Here is a 20133-nt window from a genome sequence, read left to right on the forward strand (position 1 = left end):
TTTTAAGACTTCCAGGAAAAAAAAAGTCTCATTCTTTTCATTAACAAGTCAGAATCAACACTTGCTAGCTGTTCTAGAACACAAATTCCTGAGGAATATTTGACTTTTATTTGAATTATAAAAAAATTAATACATAAGAAAAGACACAAAATGTAGAAACTTTGATGGTCTCTATATTTTGCTTTCCTGTCAGAGATCTCACGTCAGAATCTCAAGCTCTTTTATCTCTAATCCAAGCTTTAACCAAAACCACGTAAACTTAGTCCCTTTTCATTTCAAAGATAGCCTTCAAACCATAAATTAACCACTAGGCTTGTAAGCAAGCTTGATATTTAATTAGATTAAAAAGCCCACACAATTGCCATGCTTATGTTATATTTCGATAGTTCCCCCAGTAGAAAAACTACTGTCTTAAACTATATGTTGTAATGAGTTTCTCATGTTATTTCCTAGAAAAATGGACCTACTTGTGAAAGAGCGTGAATTAGTTTCTCTTAATAAATATTCTGATCTGCTCTCTTACCAGTTCTATCCTACAAAAACATTCCCACAGACAAAGCAGCTTCAGGTTCTGACACTTCCACCATGAAGTCAGTATTACCTCTTGGGTTTAACTGATGTAATAAAAATGCCAGCCAGACACAAGGCTCCTGCTTGCACAAACACTCCTATTGCTACAAGGAAAGAGTTAGTAGCCTTCCCAAGCATTTGCTCATGCTGAAGCTCAGTATGAAATTGCTGCTGGTCTTAGAAGAAGACACATTCAGGGAGGCATTCCTCAATGACACCAACAGTAGCCCAAGACTTGAAATCCATCTTTCAAGATCCAAGTTTTCAAGATGCCACCTTTCCTTATTTTTTCATTACTCACTCAAGTAGTACTTGCTGTTCATTACCACCTTTCTTTATTCCTTTCACCTTGCATATTACATGGTCTTAGTGTGATTATGTAGATCCTATGTAATACAGCGGGAAAAGGAGATTCCAGGATGGCATCTCCATCCCTGGATGTTTCCAAGAGTCACCTGAAACCTTGACTGACCTGATCTAGTGTTGGGGACACTGGCACTTCAAGTGGGAGCTTGGAGTAGACGACCTTCAGAGGTCCCTAACATCCAACATTTCTATGAGCCTAAGCAAACAGAAACAAAGAGAGGGTCTGAGACACAAAAGGGGAGACATAAGCCCCAGAGCTACAGGAGTTCTGCCATGTATGGTCTTCAAGTTTACCCCTTCACTGTTTTTTTCTAACTTTGCAGTCTCCATTTAGACTCTATTTTAGCTTTTAAAGTCAGAGTTTAATAAAACACCAAGCAGTTTCCATACTGGATACAGTGAATTCACAGAGACTGGTAAGCCTTCCTGTGGGAATGTCAGAGCTGAAATGACATGACAATTCACAACAATTAACATCAGGTATTTAAACATTTAAGTGCTATTTTAGACTAGCAATAGATTTCAACACTATTATGGAGAAATGCAGGATGGAAATCCCCTGGAAATCAGAGTAGATATATGGATACATTGCTGATTACCAATTAGCCAATTCCTCTATTTAATGAGTGCTTTAACAATACATTCAACACAGCTTCTTTCATCAACAAATTATCAGGTTTGTTTGAATGATGGTATTTTCCATAAAACTTTGTCAGTCACCACTTATTATACTTCTAGCTTTTAATTTGTTAACAAATAAATATTTTATGAATTACTCCATTACAATAATGGATGTTAGTTTAACTGCCATATAATTTAACAGGGCTTGGCTGTTATAAATGTTAGTAGAGATCAATGCTTTCCTCTTTCTAGGACTATTAAAAGTTAACATTACCATGTCAGGGAAACACTCAGTTAACCCCCCAGACATGGAGAAGAACTCCAGGCTCACCAGCTGGAGGAGTTATTATCCTCATAACATTTTATTTAAACTCATTACACTTGAAACACACAGGCAGAGGCCAAATACAGTGACAGCAACAAGCACTGCCCTTCATGGTTTTGCTGCCTTGTTGGAAAAGGTTATTTAGGAGACATGAAATAGAAACAAAATGGGGATAAGATCAATGCAGCAGCAGGGTACAAGAATGAGTGCACATGCATGTAGGAAACAGAGGAACAGGAGGAGGAATCCGAGCAAGTCAACAAGCAGCACAGGGCAGAGAACACTGGGCAGAAGGGCACAGCTCTATGGGGCCACCTGATCTTTGTATTCAACAGACTGCTCAGGACAGAGGTTTTTGCTGCTGTCTTTCCACATGGATCTCCACACAGAGCTGTATGGCAAGGTAGGATATGGGTTCTCGTGCTTTCAAAACAAATGTGGCATGGTCTTTGTACTTCTGAGACTTAACAGTCTCAGAGTGACCGGCTTGATTTAGCTAATCTGAAAACAAACAACACCCAAAAAAGCACCGTCTACTCAAATCAAAATTTCTTCACATTTCTTCACATACCTCTCCTTTAATCACTATAGATTGACTGGTTCCTGTTCCCAGTCTCTCCTCTGTCATCCATCTGCAGTCATCCATCCCTTTAGTTTTGTTTTTATTATCAATATTTTATACACACTATTTCTGAAGTGATTTCTCTTCATCCCTTCATGTTTGCTATAAAATATGACTGAACAACCGAGGATAATGTGAACATGCACATTTCTTCTGCTAGACAGTACATTGGGCCTTTCCCTTGAAGCATTTCAGGCCTTCTAGTTGTTCAGTTTTGTTTCTGATTTTTAGAGGGGGGAGGGGGCCCTGTTTTGTTGGTTTTGGATTTTTTTTCCAGGGGGGAGGGGATTGTTGTTTTTCATTAAAAAAAGGAATCCCACTTTCCATCACCTTCTGCCTACTCTGACAAACTGCTACTTATTTTCAACCCCTCAAGCTTTTTGGAAGTTCTAGTAAAGTTTTCCTGACACATCAAATATATCTATTAGCAGGCAGGATAATATTTGCTCATTGGTCACTTAGCTCACTAACAATTTCCAATTTTGTAATTCATGTGTACATCATAAGCATATCTCATGATCCAAAACTAAAATCCAAGGTACAAGAGATAGTACTTTTCATGTCAGAATGTAAGATCTCCCAAACAAAATTCCCAAAATACCTTTAGACACTGAACATAACACATTTCCTCCAATGCTTTCTGGTGGATCTAGAACCTGTAATTCACTCTTAACTTAATGATCCTCACTCTCTATATCCCAGTTACAAATTACTGAAAACTCTACAAGAAGCAGGGATCACAGTCCTGTTCTCTTTCCTCTACTCATCCTCCCTAAATGCAATTAGTTACATAGTTTCATATTCCTTTAGTGCAATTAACATAACAGTTTTCTATTATGCTGATTTTACCAAATATTTTTCAATTAAAATCTTCACTACTGATTTTATACTTATTGACATATATTTGAATTTGGTATCCAAGAAAGAGAGTGGAAAAGGGAACCAATTTCCATTTGTGAACGACACAGTGTTGGACAGACTTTTTTTCTCTAGCACTTTCCCTTATAATGTTACCTTACATTAGCATCCAGGTTACCTCTGTTACTTGACAGATACAATATTGCCCCATTTGCCAGGCCTTCCCTGGTATAAGCCTCCTCCAATCACTATTTCATAAAACAACCATTTATGTCTGCTTCAAGCCAACTACGTGCTCTCTCCAGCTACTCAGGTCTCCTGTTTCCAGAGCCTGCCACCAGACAAGCAAAATGTCAAAACCCACATGGATTTTACTCTTCCTCATTTCACTTCCAAGATCTTGAGATCCCCTCTTTCTTACTTAGTTCTATCTATATGATTACTTGCACAAACTCACAGAGGACTCTCTGCCTTACAATTACAGCCATGCATTTAATGAAATGGTTTGCGGAATTCAATTTTAATATCCTCCTTAAAGACCTGTTCATGTATTTTTAAATTCTCAGTGATGCTTTTCCTTTCAAAACTGCCACGTTACACAACAGCAGCAGCATTTAGCACAGGTTAATTGTAACAGAAGTGTTAAGGTTGGTATGAGTGGAAAACAACTGGGTACACAGAGGTGTAGGAGAAGGAAAAAGAACAAATGGCATCACAAGGGCTGGAACAGAGTGTGTTGGTGGAAGTCAGATTAGCAGGTCACTGACATCCTTGAACACTTGTGCGGGCAGTTTCTTAGGGCACACAGATGAGGAGATGAAGGACAGGAGCAGCACAGGATGGTGAGACCACATGCCAGACAAATTGATTTGGACACATATCTCGGTTCTCTTGGCACACGCAAGTATTCATGCTTAAGAGTGAGACTTTGTAAGGTAATTTGGTTTTAAAAATAAGCCACTTTCCCTTCCTCTAGCTATTCTAATTAGTACAATGCTATTTTCTACTCTAGCATGTATTACACTTCATTTTTTGTAAGTAAATCCTAAAACATGGCATGTAGTAAGTAGAATATCAAGTACCTGATCTTGTGCTTTTCTCAGCACAGATTAAACTATATAAAGAAAAACATGCAAAACAAATGTTGTAGCTTACTCTCAGCCAACCCTAGTTTTACTGAAAACCTCTGGAAATTAAAGCAAGAGACAGACCTGACTGTTAAATTGAGAATCTCTGTAAAGTCACACATTACTCCCATTTTCCATGACTGTTTGGTGCATATTTCAGTAATTTCTCTGACCCTCCTGCTAGTTTGACTTCTAGCAAAGCCTCACCAAATTAAATATTGTCAAAACACACTTCTATTAAAGGCAATGAAAGCCTTCAAACATGAACAACAAAACTGCTAAAGAAATATTCCTGGATGTGCTTGCCATGCAAATACCGCATCACTAACCTCAAAATAAAACACTATTAATTCATTTTCACAGTGTAAAATGTCAGATGTAAATAAAAATCCTAATTCCTCAGACATTTAAAGCAAAAGAGTTTAAACAAGTTAACGACATTATCGGTGATCCAAGGAAATCTGCATGCAGACTCCATTTTCAAACTGTCATTGTCCTTGAGCTGTTTAAGCCTCAGAGCATTTACTCAGCATCTCAATATTTACTACTCCTCCAATCAACTCCCCTCACTCTTCCTATATAGGTCCTACCCTCCCACACTGATATTTCCCCCTGGCATGAAAAGATTCACCAGACCTCTTAAGCCAAGAAAAATGCAGAGCTGCTTATGTAATGCTTGCCATGAAATCTTTGCTTATTCCCTGTCATTTTGCATTTCAGTCTCCTGAGACTGCTCAGATACTCCTTTCACTTTTTTGTACACTTTTAGTTCAATCTAATATAAAGTTTAGTTAATTTATATTATATGCTGAAATGAAAAATTTATGATAGTAATTTTTAGCCCCAAGGAGTAGATGTTATCAATAAGTTAAAATACCTTCAGCTTTGCCTCAGGATGTTCATATGCCTGAAGCATTCTGTCTTCTCATGATAATACAGTATTTGCTCCAGTCACATTTCCTAAAATTACTTTTAACTCCTTTTCACTCTAATACATTTTTGAAGAAAATATGTATTTCAAATAATTCCTTAGTATTTTCAATAATTTCATGCCTATATGAACATTTTAAAATTACAAATTTATACAAGCTACTACTTTTACGACTGTCATAAGAAACAACAGATAAAATCATTTTTGAAACATATTTTCCAAAATAAGACTTAAGCAAGACTAACATTTAAACATACCCTGACTTGCTGAAATCCTACTTAAACTGTACAACTGTAAGAATTAAACCAACTCTACCAGAGTTGGTTTAATTCTTACAGAGTTTTGAATTTAACTCTGCCAACTAGCTCCAAATGCTGAGAAAAATACAAAAATATATGTGTCCTGGTTTTGGACAAAAGGAAAAACGGTGAAAAGCAAGTCTTGTTCTAATGACTCTCTATTAGTAGATACTTTCATAGCAAATGAGCAACAAATTTCCCTGTCCTGGAGGCCAGCAAATTTGACAAACACGCTGACGAAGACTGTCAAAAGAAAAATTGTATTGCAGATTTTACTAGAAAAGACTTCTACAGAAGAAAGGGTTGCAAAATAATTTCTGTAACAGAAAAAAGTTTAAAACCAGACCTAGTTACAGTGGAGAATTTTTGTTTCACAGGGGAAAATGACAAGCACAGTTTAGACATGCAAATTATTTAGCTTATAACTTTGCTTCTAAAATTTACAATTGAACTGCATCTCCCATTCCCAGCCTGCATCCATCTTTTCCACGAAACACTTTTTCCTAAAACTAAAATAATTTCAGAATTGCAACAATGTCAAAACTTTTTTCCCATTTGTTACAAATAAATACAATCCCTTATAAGAAATAGAAACAGAAAACATTTACTCACAGATTAATTGATAAATAATGAATATTTATTATTTAAAAGCACTGTATACACATACATGCTACTAGTAGTTCAGCACTGAAGAAAAAAAAATTAGTAATAATAAAGTAATTTTCAACTAAGTAGAAGTAAGAAATGCCAGAACTGTTAAGTTTGTAAGTCTCTGAATCTGGCAATAATTTCTTCCAAGACTACAAAGACTTTTCACAGTACTGTATACTAAAAAGAAAAAAAAAAAAGGAAATGAAAAAAAGTTGCCACAAAAATTCACATATGTTAAGTTTTAAAAAGACAGACTTAATAGCTAAGCATCAGAAAGCAGGCACTTCATGATTTCAGAGGAGAAGCCTCAACTAAAGCTTGCATATTTATCCTCCACATAAAGTATCTAACACAAAATCCAATTTTGGAGAAATTTTTGTAACCAATTCAACAACTAGCCAATGTCTATTTTTTTTCCCCTACCAATAAGCAGAAAAAAGTCATAGTATTCTTGCATTATAGTGGAGGGTCTGGAAAAACAGAAGAGACATTGCCATCTTGATTAAATATTTCTTCAAAATATTTTATTTCCTCAGGTAAGGAACTTAGGAACGAAAGGAAAGAAAAAGTCTGCATACTTGAGTTAACCTTTTTATTCAGAAAACAAATGAGAGTTAAGACAACTTTTTCAGATATATTAAACATTTCTGTTTCTTATCAGTCAATTTCTGCTTTCACCTGCCATTGCTGATTACCCCTTAGTTGAAGCAACAACTTTTGCTTAAATGAAATGCATTGATAGAAGCTGTTTAACTAATGCAAATGAGCAAAGAAGCAAGAAATGATATCTTAACAAAGCAGAGAACATGGCTGTTATACAGAGAAGAATCCCTGCAAATTTGCTATTTTAATGACCTACACCACAGTCATATTTTCAGCTCATTGGAATACGCACATGCAACCCCCCTGTTTTCCAACAGGGCTAATGTTTTAAATCATTTTTATGAAAATATTTGCATTTACATTGGACTCCAGTGATTACTTGGCTCATACCATGTGAGCATGCAATCAGTTTATTACTGCAGCCATTCGAATACCGTCCTATTGATGACTCATCTGTACAAAGAATAACCACAAACATTTTCTTTCTGAGATGGATTTTTGATAGCTCAGTTCTAGCAAAGTGTTTTAGAAGCTCAGAAGAAAGCAAAACACTGCTTCCCCTGGAAGAAGCCTTTCAGTCAAGCAGCTTGGAACATGTAGACTCTACAGACTGCTATGGACTTCTGCTGCTATATTTAGTATCTCCTACTGTTTTAGCTGTTCCTTTTTTCTACATCATAACAATCACACCCTTTATAGAAAATCCAAGACATTTTTTGCCTTTTAATAAAGTTTAAATACTTAGTGAAACTACCGTGCAGCAGCTCTGCAGACAGAGCTTGTCAAAACATTTCTGTACATTTAACACTGACCTGCTAAATCCAGAAACAGAGATGGCTCCCCTGTTTCCAGTCCAAGATAAATTCAGCCACTGGATGAGCGTGCAGCGAGACTGTAGGTACTCCAGGGATGTGTCATTAATCCTTGCCCAGTAAGGTTGTAAACTGAGATGAATGTACTGTAGAGGGTCACAGCAATGTTGATACAGTAGCTTACAAGTTTGTGCTAGTCTACACAGGTCTGGTACTGTAAGGTGACTCAAAATCAACTGGATGAGCTATATTAAAAACAGGAAAAAAAAGTTACAGATGGTCATACAGCACTTAAAACATTAAGGGAAAACTGCAAAGGAATAAGAAAATGTGTTCTAACTTCAAGGAAAGTAAAACCTTTTACTTAAAAATAACTTGTCAAATAAATCGATTAACTATTAAATAGAACTGCACTGCCTTCTCAGTTTGACAACATGCTAAACAAGAAAAGAAAAAGCAGATCAGCATATGAAAGTGGCAGGAAGCTTTCAAATCAAAACTTTCTTTACCCATGCTAATTTAAACAGTGATATATATGTAAGCACTATGTTTATATATTTCCTTTCACTAAGTCTGCTCTTTCATTGAACAGAAGACAGAACTGGCATCCTCCTTTTTCTCTGTATTTGGTTTTTAAGATGGGAGATATTTGCAAAGTACATGGAAAAACTATACCATGTCCCAGTTTCCCCACACCTTAAATCGATTTCAGATTTATTCCTCTTCTTCCTGCTTTAAAAAACAGTGTTTTGTCTTCTATCTTATATCCTCTCCTTTGGACTATGCAGCCGGGTAAAAAATTCAACATAATCAGATCTCCTTTTACAATCGCTTCCTTGCTGTAATACTTTGAGAGCATTTTTGTTCTACACCAGAGTCAAACCTGAAAGGCAAAACCCCTTTTTAACTGTGTCAGTTGAATCATCTCAGCTTCAGAATAATCACCAGCCTTTCTGACTAGCATCACTGTAACAGTTTTTGTAATAACTTATGTCACACCCAGAAACTAAGAAATATTCCTCCTCTCCTCTCACACTATGTTTTCCTTTCCAAGGAATGATCAACACGCACGCAGACATAAATACTCTCTTTAGGAAATAAAAACGCCCAACAAAATAAAGAGATCTCCTTTATCTTATGAACTGAGAGAAAATGCACTTGAAAAATGAAATCTAAAAATTAATGTTTACTTTACCAGAGCTGTCTAGCAGATGTAAGTACCTGCACTCAAGTTATATAACTTAAATTGACTGTTTTCAAGCAGAGTGGGAAACAGTAACTCATTGAAATGAATCAGTGTAAATTACAAAAACTACAACTCACAAATCAACTCCAACAGAAGAGAATTCTGTGGTCCTTTCAAAATACCAACATGTTTCATTTTAATGTCTTAGAAGGATTCAGAAGACAAATCCACCAAAAATCAGAATAAAATCTGTGACGTAAAATGAAAATGTTTGGCTCTCACAAAAAGCTCCAGATTGTACTTCCTTAGCATCACTTTATTATGCAGCTACTTTCCACCTCCCCTCCTTCCCCCTTCATTTTTGGAAAAACAAAACAATGCAACTTCCTGCAAAATGGAAAATGTTACTTCCTACTCAGCTCCAGATTTAGTACTTAGATTTCCAACAAGATCTACGTATCTTAAAACATTTTAGTTTAACTCCAATGCAAAAATACAGTGTTTGATATACTCCAGTTTCTTTCATACTTGGTTTCAAGCCTTTCATCTTCTCTTCTTGCTTGTCCTTTCCCCTAGAAACAGCCCAGGCTTTTGGCTCTGCAGGTGTCTGGAACTCAGACTGATGCAGAGGACCAGCAAAGACTTCTCAATGTAACAGCATCTATATATCTATACACACACATATGTGCATATATATAAAATGTATATATGCACATATAATAACTGCAGTTATATTATAATCAGCAAAGTTTGCGCCCAAATGACATTTAGGAACCTGTTGACATTTTGAAACCTAATATATCGAAAATAACTAGGAGCTAAAGACATAATGACACGTTAATATCTTGATTTTTGCAAACTTTCATCTAATCCACACTATGTAAGTCAGCTAAATATCTATTTTATTAATGCCATTTCCCTCAGATTTTTCTCCCATAATTTCTAGAGCTGAAAAGTCAGCAGAGACTGTAAAATTAGCAGAATTTATGTCAACAATTAATGTGACATAATATCTGATAAATCAAACCAATAAAAATTTCATTCACTGAGAAAAAAGTTATTTTGTAACTTCTGAGCAACACAGAGAATGGTGAATGAAACTATAAATGACTGAACAATGTCGATTTACACTATTGATGACTTCAATGAGTATTTTGCAACACACAGGATGTCTTTCCACACCTGAGATGAAATTGCCCACATCTCAATCAAAAAAATCTCTTTATTTTTTACTGAAATTGTGCTACTTCATAATATGTAGAATGAAAACATATAATGAAATGTCACTCCTATGATATTATATCAAAGTGCTTTTTCCTGGCTTTTGATTAAACAAAAATAACAGGTTCAAAACATACAGGCTAATAACCATTAATCACCATTAGCCTGGAGTCTCGTGTCTGTCAGGAACACACTTTTTGTGTCTGTGTACCCTAGCATAAAGTACAATTTGATATCATAATGAATATGTGACATGATGTGCTGTACTGTGCTACGCTGTGTTCGCGGTGATTCCAAGAATGCTACAGAAATGAGATCTGCTTGGAAAGCTAATTTCATAATGCAGTTTCTCACAAACAACAGTTTTTACTGTGTTTTTATGAAAAATTATGACAATCATTATTTCACACTTTCTTATAAATCAATCAGTAAAAACAAAGTTGATTGGAAAAACATGGAAAGAAAACAAAATATAATTTATACAACACTGATTGCCTTTTTAGGCTTTGATGGACTAAGATTACAAGAGTACTTCCTCTCCCATTTCCAGGGAAAACACGGCACATGCCAGCTTTAAGCCAGGCATATTTTTTGAACTACCAAATAAAACATATAACATCTTAAAAAAAAAAATAAAAAGCTTCTCACCCACTACAGAGTTTGCCTATAAGCTCACACAGAATTTCCACTCCCCAGTACAGGGGGCAAAACTTTACCAATGGTGTAGTTTCTAATAATACTTAGTGAACCAGAAGTTTCTCTGGCTTTTTAAGGTTTTCTTGTTAAAAAACAGCAAGCAACAACCATTTGCACTTATAAAATACTTTCTGTGGCTAGAGCACAATAACACATAACTTGGTTTTGTCACAAAATAATGTCTGTATGCTGGTCAAACCTACAATACTCGTATTTTCTACAAATTTCCTTTTTCAGTTCTTCCACATGAAGATGAAATGGTTTTCCAATAAAAAAATACACTGGCCTATGCAAACCACTCATTCAGAAACAGACAAATGAATAACTTGCAATTTTTTGATTCTTGCAGCTAGAGCTGCTACAGCTTAAAAATCCATTTAATTAGAACTGATATTAAAACATGCTCAGGTAAAGGACAAAGGACATGTGCACAAAGAGACAACGAGAGAAGACAAAAAGAAGATGGTATTTTGTAGCTTTTGACATTTCACTGCACACTTTAAGGAAACACACATCCCTGGTTCCACAACAGTACAACTTGCACCAGCAAACGCAAACATATTTAATAATGTATGTGGACACCAGCAGACACAAACAGCTCGTAAAGCTTGTAGGCAGCTTTTGGAAAAATCAGATTTAAGGAATGACAAAGATGTCATTTACATCTTTCTATACCAACATTTTTACAAAAAATATGTTTTGGACTGGAGCACGCAGAGTCTTCTGATTCTCCTCTCTGGAGAAAAATAAGCTGGGTTTTTAGTAGCCAGCACATCTTGGTGAGTCTCAAATTATACTACATGGATGCTGTGGAAGGTATTCCGCAGCTTTCCCAAAAGCTTTGACTTTGGTCAAGTCTTCAGGCCTCAAGTATTCCTGCAAAGCCAACGAAGACTAAGGCCTTACTCCTTCCACTTTACAAGCAGCCCAAGTTTGTCAATGAACAATTGACAAGGAAGACAAGGACACAAAGTCTCTCCTCTAAAATCCTTCCTCAGTTTTAAGGTAGTTTTGGAGAAGAGACCATAGATATTAGCTGTGAAGTACTTGCACTAAGTGCTGGTTAATGCCATCCAAGGTTCGGGAAGGAAAATTCTCTCACTAAGATCATCCAAAAATTTACAGTTTCTTCTAAGAAAGACTGTGCCCCGGGAAGCAGAGCATTTTTCTCTTTTTTAGACAGGAGCAATCCTAAAATGTCTTTGGAGTTCACACTGCAGCAAACCGTTCCTTAATGTCATTTTGAGGAACAACATATCTACAAAAGGACAGTCTATGGAAGTTTCAGAAATTCTACAAAGGCAAAAAAAAAAAAAAAAAAAGCTGGAAGAACTGCTGCCTACTTAGCAAAACCCACTCAGCTTGTATATTTTGTGAATTACAGAGGATAGTATGAAAAAGCCTCAAACAGCTCAAATAAGGAACAGCATGTTTATGAAAACTTAGGACAGTTACACATTGACAATCAATATAAACCTACAGAAAAGGTCCAATTTTTCATGTAATGCACCAGTCAAAACCGGAAGGAGTCAGCAACTGCCTTACTTCACCCACAGTTTGAACACTTCCCCTAAAAAGCTGACATTTGTCAGTCTTAAATAGAACATGCAGAGAACTGCTTCCATATCCAATGTGATAGAAAACTGTTACGCCACCAAGTACATTTTTGTTGTTCCGATGCCCGACCCTTCCAGCTGGACTAGAAAGTAGGAAACTGGGATTTCTGCTATCACAAAACCAGTACAGAAATAGTTTTTTATAGTTTTCTCACAAATATTCCACCCATATTTTCAGTTTCTTTAAACCAAGGCAGAAGAAAAAAAGATGTTCTTGGTATTGACAGACCATATAAATTTATTCATGAAACCAAACATCTTAAAAAATGGATAAAAAAGGAAGCTGGTAGACAAAAAGGAGAGCAGAAAAACAAAATAAAGTACATGGAGACAGAAGTTCATAGGAGTAACAAGACTACACAAATACTTTCCAAATTAAAATTTTAATATGTGTAATCAACCATTTATAGTTTGATTCAATGATCTTGGAGATCTTTTGCAACCTTCATAATTCTATGATCATGTGAGTAAGAAATGAGATTGATTAATCTCTCTGATATTCTAGTATATTACAAATCAATTTATCCAGCCTTTTCAAACAAGAAAAAATCCTATATTTAAATGAATTTTTATCTACAATTAATTTCCTTGAATTACTAAAACTAACATGTTTTCAAACTTTCAAACATTTATGCGAAGTACTTTCTTTACTTCAGTACTGCCATGCAAGCATCAACAGTAGAATATATTTAACACCAAGTGTACTCTGGGGAAAACAAACAACCACTAGAGCTAACTCATGATAAAATTAGTTTCCCTATTTATTATTCCACTGCATCAACAACAAAAAGAACCTCAAACCAAACTCAAGAGGTTTGGTTTCAAGAAAAGTTTAAGAGAAGACAGTAAGAACTGTTACAATCTCCTCCTTTCTCTTTCCTCTTTACAAGTACAGTAAACTTCTGCAGGCTACTACAGCACATGGTCACCCAACCAGAGCCTTCTTGTATCAAACTGGGGTACTTAAGAGTCAAAAGATGTGGTAAGACCGAAATACTATTTGATTAGATTAGGCATTTCTGCAAGTACCCTTCAATGCCAGGCAGCACACCTCACCTTCCCTCTCAAAAGTAAGTCTGGTTCAAGCCAGGAGCACTCTGAGCATCTGCTGAGTTACACTGAATGAACACTTGCTGCCTCTGCCAGACTGCAGCACACTGAAGAGCAGGAATCTTACCTCTGTCCAAGTCTAAAGGTCTGACCAGCAAGTAAAGGCTCCTTCTCATGGCCAACAGATTATTTCAGGAGAGGTGAAGATAATTGTTTTATCTCTCAATTCTTATCCAATCAGGGCACCAGCCTTCATAAACAGCTGGACCCCACTGAGAATTGCCCGGCCTGCACATGGTATTCAGCAATCATACTCCACAGTTTCATTATACTGGAAATTAAGGAAAGAAAATACTCATCTACAGATTTTCAGCACATTTGCAGCCATTGTGCTGCCAGGGGAGCTGAAAGGAGTTTATTCACAACTGTTTTCTGAGCTAATGACAGAATAAAAGTAGCAAGCATAAAAAGAAGACAGTGTGCAGAAGTCCAGCAGTAACATATTTTACCTGCACCACAATTCAAAACTTAGCTGGATGGAAAAAGCTCATTTAATAATAATATAAAAATATTATGGCACTTTCAAGAACAAACCTCTGTGAGTTTTGTAAGAGAGAAAACAGGAAAACAAACTTTTAGACTACTGCAAACTCTTTCCACTTCCAGATGTTGACTGAATCTTTTCATATCTCTTCTGTGTATTTTCCTTTTCAAGTATGAGGACTAAAAACCTACCGGAAACCTGCTAAAAAGCTTACAAGTTCAAGAGCTGGAAATTCAAGGCTAGAGTATCTGGTGTAATAACCGTGTGTGAATGCAAAGACCCTTGAAAAGTAAGAGTGCAGTAACTATGCAAATAGCTAACATCCACCCATGGAAGCAGACAGACTTACAGAATTCAGGCATACCTATACAGTAAGTGCAGGAGAGTCACAAGGAATGCAAGGAACTGAGAAAAAACAACAATCCTGACCAATACTCTGGAAAGCACCTTTGCACCCTTAACAATCACGACAATGAGTGTAAACATGCTTTTCTTTCTTACCTCATAAGGCAGTTTATCAAAATATCCATTAGTTGGCCATTCCCTGAGGGTAACAATGCTGAACTGTTTATTAAGGGCATCCATTCCACAGGCAAATTTTTCTTCATCCTCATCTTCATCTATATCATTCATATCAATCATTGAAGTCTTAAGTGAAAGCACAGGCCTCTCTTTCACACCATGTAGTACTACTGCATCCAATTCAGTGTAATAGTCCAGAAGAGAGCTGTTCACTTCCAGTCGGATCAAGTTTGTGGGAAAGTTTATCTGTTTGATACAAGGTGTGAACTGTCGAGCCTGAGGACCATTCACTTTTGTAGGTGCCTCAGACCAAAGTATTTCCCATCTGTGAAAAAAAAAAAAAAAAGATGATACACATACAGTACAGGAATTAAAATCAAAGTTGCTAAAGCAATTCCTGAGCACAGTAAGAGGGCAACATCATCTGTCAGAAGTAGTTAACAAGCAAGAAAAATGGAAAATGGCTGAAGAGATGATTTATGGTAATGTTTTCCCTAGATTTGATAAATATCCTATGGATGAATTCAACTCCTGTTAAACTCACACTAATTCATGACCTTAGCATATTTTCTCTACTGAATAACAAAACAAGCTGTAGACTCATAGTCACTTGTGTTAGTGCTATCTGTGCCCAAGTTCTTCTAGCAACTCACAGGTAAGGTAATTGAAACAAATGGATTGCTGATGTCTTCATCATGATGGCATGTTAGTGTAAGTACACAAGGAACAGTTCTGCCATGTAATACAAAGAGAGTCATCTGATCTCTTACTTCCCACAAAACAAAAGAAAAAAACCCCACCATTCAGACTTTAATATCAAGCCTGTCCAAATTACAGTATTACAAATTACTAAAAAATAATTTAATTTTACTTTGTTTATCTGCCTAGGCAAGCAAAATGTTCCTTTTAGAAGTAATTCAGTGACACATTAGAGAAGAAAGTAGAAACTTCAAGTCATTTTTAAAGGGTCCTTTGCAAAAGACATCAGAATTTCCAAACTGCTGAACTGAAGTGAAAAGCCTTTCTCCTTGTTGGTCCTGTGACAGACAGAAGTTCAAGGCATGCACAGAACTACCACACATACATCCTTACTTTCACACACAGACCCCAGATCTCCTCCACCAAATGACAGGGAAATCTGCTGCCAACTGAGTAAACTGGAGGAACCAAGTCCTACATTCCTTAGAACTTCAGCACTCCCAAACTTGCCTACAGGTCTGAAAACAGAAATGCGCTCTTTTATATCTGCATAGGTCCTCACTTAGTCATTGGAGATCCTTCAGCCACTTATGTCCATGTTTTTCCTCCCTGAAGTCCAGTTAATTCATAAAGAAGAAGCCTCCAGCAGCTACCACTGCTACTCCCTTTGACAATATGCTTACCTCGATACTTATCCAGACACTTCCACATGTACACCATCTATTTCTGATCAGCCTAGCCCAGATTCAAGGATTTCTCTCAGACTTCTTGTCCTGAATCTCAGAAGCACCAGTACCAGAATCTGCTCACCAGTACCTCAGTGCCTTGGCTTTCCCTACCAGACACCCACTACTTTGAACTTACAACAGAAACAAATGCTTTAACTTTTTCCATCATAACAGAAAGCGAAACAAATGCAGGGATTTTCATTAAAACACTGCACACAGCATAAGTAAGGTTTATAGAAGTTTGATATTGCCTAGTAGGAAAATCAAGAAAAATAATCCATATTGGCCATAACTTCCATTTTGCAACGAACATTTTTCTATCCTACATCATGCTGCTCTCCAAGTACCTTATAGCAGAATGGGAGACTTGCAGAACTCTTATGTCCAAAGGAAAAAAAACAACCCAAAAACATCATGAACTAAAAACAAACATTCAAGAGTAGTGAGCATATGGCACATTGAAGTACTAACATAGGAGAGTGGACAGCTCTACCCTAAAATTAACAGTTTTCATAAGAGAGACATAGTATTAAGAAAAGATTTCATTAATTTGCAAAATGAATATCTACTCATGGCAAAGTAACAGCTCTAGTTCCACTGTCACATCCTCTCACATAGGTCAATGCTCTAAGCAAATACTTCGTGCTGGCAAGGCACACGACCTTCCTTGAACACATCCAGATCACCATCTGACATTTTGCTTAGACACTTCCATGTACCCACTCAAAGTATCCTTAGGGAAACTCAAAGGCTATTTTTTCACTTATCTAACACACACTGGACCATCAACTTTTAGCAGAATGGGTCTGTTATTGACTTTGCCTTTTGGACCCTGGAGAGAGGATTATCCAGCAGCGGAAGAGCTCTGGAAAAAAATAATGTATCTCATCAGATTGTAATGCAATAACCAGCTCCAGCAGGCAGTAGCCAGTTTCCAGTCTTTGGAATAAACTAGAGAAAATGGAAGACTTGTAGCATGATTTCACAATCTTGTGAAGCTCCACATTGCATACCAAATGCTGATAAACAATAAAACCAGCGACAAATTTCCACTGTTCTTGTCATACTGTTTACTTCTCATCAACAGTCCACCAATCTAACTTCAAAGGAGTTAGCTCTTGGTTTATCTGGAAAAACACAAACCTATCAGATTGATTTGATGATGTTCTCTGCCTTGGTGGCACCACAAACAAGAGCAGGCAATAGAAATTGCTCTGAGTCAGGACTGGCAAATCCTTCCCACATTCTTACCCCATTAATACAAGTGGGAGTGATCTCTTCTTCCAGGATCACCCCTGTGACACTTAAAGAGGCTGCAGGTAATCGGAATGGGAGCGAAAAATTCACATCGGGATCAAAAAAGTCTAAATTTCCAAGAAGCTTCAGAAAGAATTTTATTATCCTGTTCTGGAACATTCTTTTGTTATGGTAATCTACCTGAAAATCTTTCATAATAAAGGCATTTTTACAGTCAGTCCTGGTTTGAGGATATGTATCAAAACCAGTTTCCCTAGGAAGGCTCTCTGCATCTGTTTCAAGCTTACAATGTTCAATACACTATTTAACCCAAAACAAAGAGAAACTAAATCCCAATAAATGCCTTTAAAGAAGTCAAAGGATTTCTGCCTGCCCCACACCCCAAGTTAATTAAGTAGCTCTCAAAAAATCAAGTAGAATCAAATGAATTCGGATAGTACATTGTTTGTCCTCCAGTCCTGCAGATACATAGTAACAGCTGATCAAAGTCGTCACACTGAGAATGCTTTGATAAGAAGGTTTCATCAGCTATGTGCTAGAAAGCCTCAGTCCTTCCAGCAAGGAGTGCCAGGTAAAGCCTGAATAAAAGTCAGCAACACCTGTATTATTTTCTCTAGTAATTGAAGAAAAGGAGAACATTAAGTAAGTTTCTCCATTCAGCCATTCTGTCATCGACTCAGTTTTCCCATTAAATTTCTCTCTGTCCCATGAAGACAGACAAGAACTCAATTTTCTCTGATACTAAAGACTCCATACACCTATGTGGTAAAAAAAAATAATTCCCATCCCTCTTCCCCACCACGAAGAAAAATACAGTCTCGTAATTGCTAGGCTGAGAATCATACTTGGAAGGTCTGTGTCAAATGATAGCACATATTTAAAGCTTGCCTAATTTTTTGTTGACCTAATGTTGTTGGAAAGGTTTTTAATGCTTAAGATGATTCCTGAGCAGACCTGGTTACTTCTGAAGAAATATATGTAATAAGAGAGAGTCTTTGAAAAAGGGGCTTCTAGGGAAAGCAATCAGACTTCTCTCCAGCAATACGAGATTAAACTTTGCTTGCAACTGCTGAGGTTTCTTGTATTGTCAAATCAAGATAGGTGTAGAAAGTAAAAAAAAAACACGACAAGCAATCCAATAAATGCCTTGCCTTAAGAAACTAATAGCTGAGTTAAAAGCCAACAGAAGGGAGAGTTCCAGACAGACCGACAAGGAGAACATAAAGAATCTCAGAGAATATTTCACCTTTGATGAAAATGCAACTTGTGCAACAATTACGATCACATGCTGCTCTTAGCCAAGCAACTGCACAGCAGAAATCTGTAGATCACCTAGGAGAAAACATGCCAGGGATGCTTCAGCACACTAGTTCAAACCAACCTGGAAAGTGTACCTCTAACCTCAGCTGTGAGCTCATAAACACAAAAGGCAGGGAAGACTGGGAAGATCATGAGCACAATTTAAGCATCATTCCGATTAAGCTGATAAGCAGAGTTCAAAGCAGTCTAATTATTATGACAAAATATGAAGCAAATTTTCATTTCCACCAAGAGTTCAATTCTGAAATACCAGAGACAGCAGACAGGATTCCAAGAATGCTCAGGACATATAAAACAGCAAAAGGTACTTCAAGTAACTGCTCTGTCTACATGAGCTTTTTAGGAGCTTCTCAAAAATGACTGTATTCCACAAACCCAGAATTCATTTTTCTATGACAGGCATTGAAACAAGAAAAAGCTGTTCGCCTGAAGATGTCAAAACAAGTTTTAAGTAAGGATGCAAATGTCTAGAACTTGTGTGCTACACATAGGTGAGATACAGGCCCGAAGCTTCCTTATCACACTCTAATGTGTTGATGGTATCAGCAGTGTTTTGGGTGTTTTCATCTGAGATTCTCAAGGAATAAAAGGTAGAGTGAAAGAACCATCTGAATGCCACTCTCTGCAAGTAAGAACTCATGATATTTACATTCAGTACACTGCCTTTCTAGGTTCACTCCCTTTCTTAAGGGGGAGGGAGGGGGAGAGTGAGGTTCCATAAAACATTTTGATCCCTGTCCAGGCTGCTTAAATACACTAAATTTCCCATTGGAATGAGAGGGAGCCTTTTATTTTGTCCATCTTCATTAGTCTGCTCCTCTGGTTTGCAGCAGCTTCTGTCCCTACAGGCTTTAAGACTATCAAAAACAGAAAGAAACTTTGCATACAGCAAACACAGTTAAGCCTGGAAATACTGAGCCATGCTCAATTTTCTAGCAAAATTCTAAACGACATGAAATTAAATAAAAATAAACAACAGGAATATACAAAGCAGAGTGGAAGTGGTCCCAGACAAATGATCACGGTATCTCATCCATAAGAAAAAACCTAATAAGTGTCACACCTTATCTGTAGGAAACAAGAAAAAATTAATCACAAGATAATCTCTAATTATTGAAGAAGCAATCACTGCATTGCAGGAAGGACATATGCTATGAAATATCCCAAGTACAGCCACAGATTCCAGACCTGTTAGGAATCTCTGATTTTGAGCTTTTATAAAAGTATATGAATATACAGTATCACTATAACACATACATGACATAAAAACAACAGTCAAATCAAATTTTAAAAGAACACAACAGGAGAATAGGGACCGATTTTTGGTTTCATATTACAAACTTAAAAGCCTAAGTTATTTTTGTAAAAGGAAAAAGTTCCGAAACAATTATTTTTCACTTTCCCATTTAAAAGACTAACAACAAGTAACTATTAAGAATATCAAAATGTATCAAAAGGGCTAACACTGAGGAAGCCACTGGGGAATCATCTAGAGTAAGCCTTCTGGGT

The 20133-nt window shown here is 36.7% G+C and overlaps 1 protein-coding gene across 6 annotated transcripts in view; it reads right to left on the minus strand.

The window, feature by feature from the left end:
• The window catches only part of FBXL4 (F-box and leucine rich repeat protein 4), a 61807-nt gene that overhangs the window by 30759 nt on the left and 10915 nt on the right, over nt 1-20133 (minus strand). For all 6 annotated transcript variants that reach the window (XM_064412767.1, XM_064412768.1, XM_064412769.1 and 3 more), the window contains exons 4-5: nt 14600-14945; nt 7786-8030 (exon numbers count right to left, since the gene is read on the minus strand). In XM_064412767.1, the coding sequence (XP_064268837.1) occupies nt 7786-8030; nt 14600-14945 (591 nt within the window). The remainder of the gene's footprint in view (nt 1-7785; nt 8031-14599; nt 14946-20133) is intronic.

The sequence above is a fragment of the Passer domesticus genome, chromosome 3 (genome assembly GCF_036417665.1).
Source record: "Passer domesticus isolate bPasDom1 chromosome 3, bPasDom1.hap1, whole genome shotgun sequence".
Classification (NCBI taxonomy): domain Eukaryota; kingdom Metazoa; phylum Chordata; class Aves; order Passeriformes; family Passeridae; genus Passer; species Passer domesticus.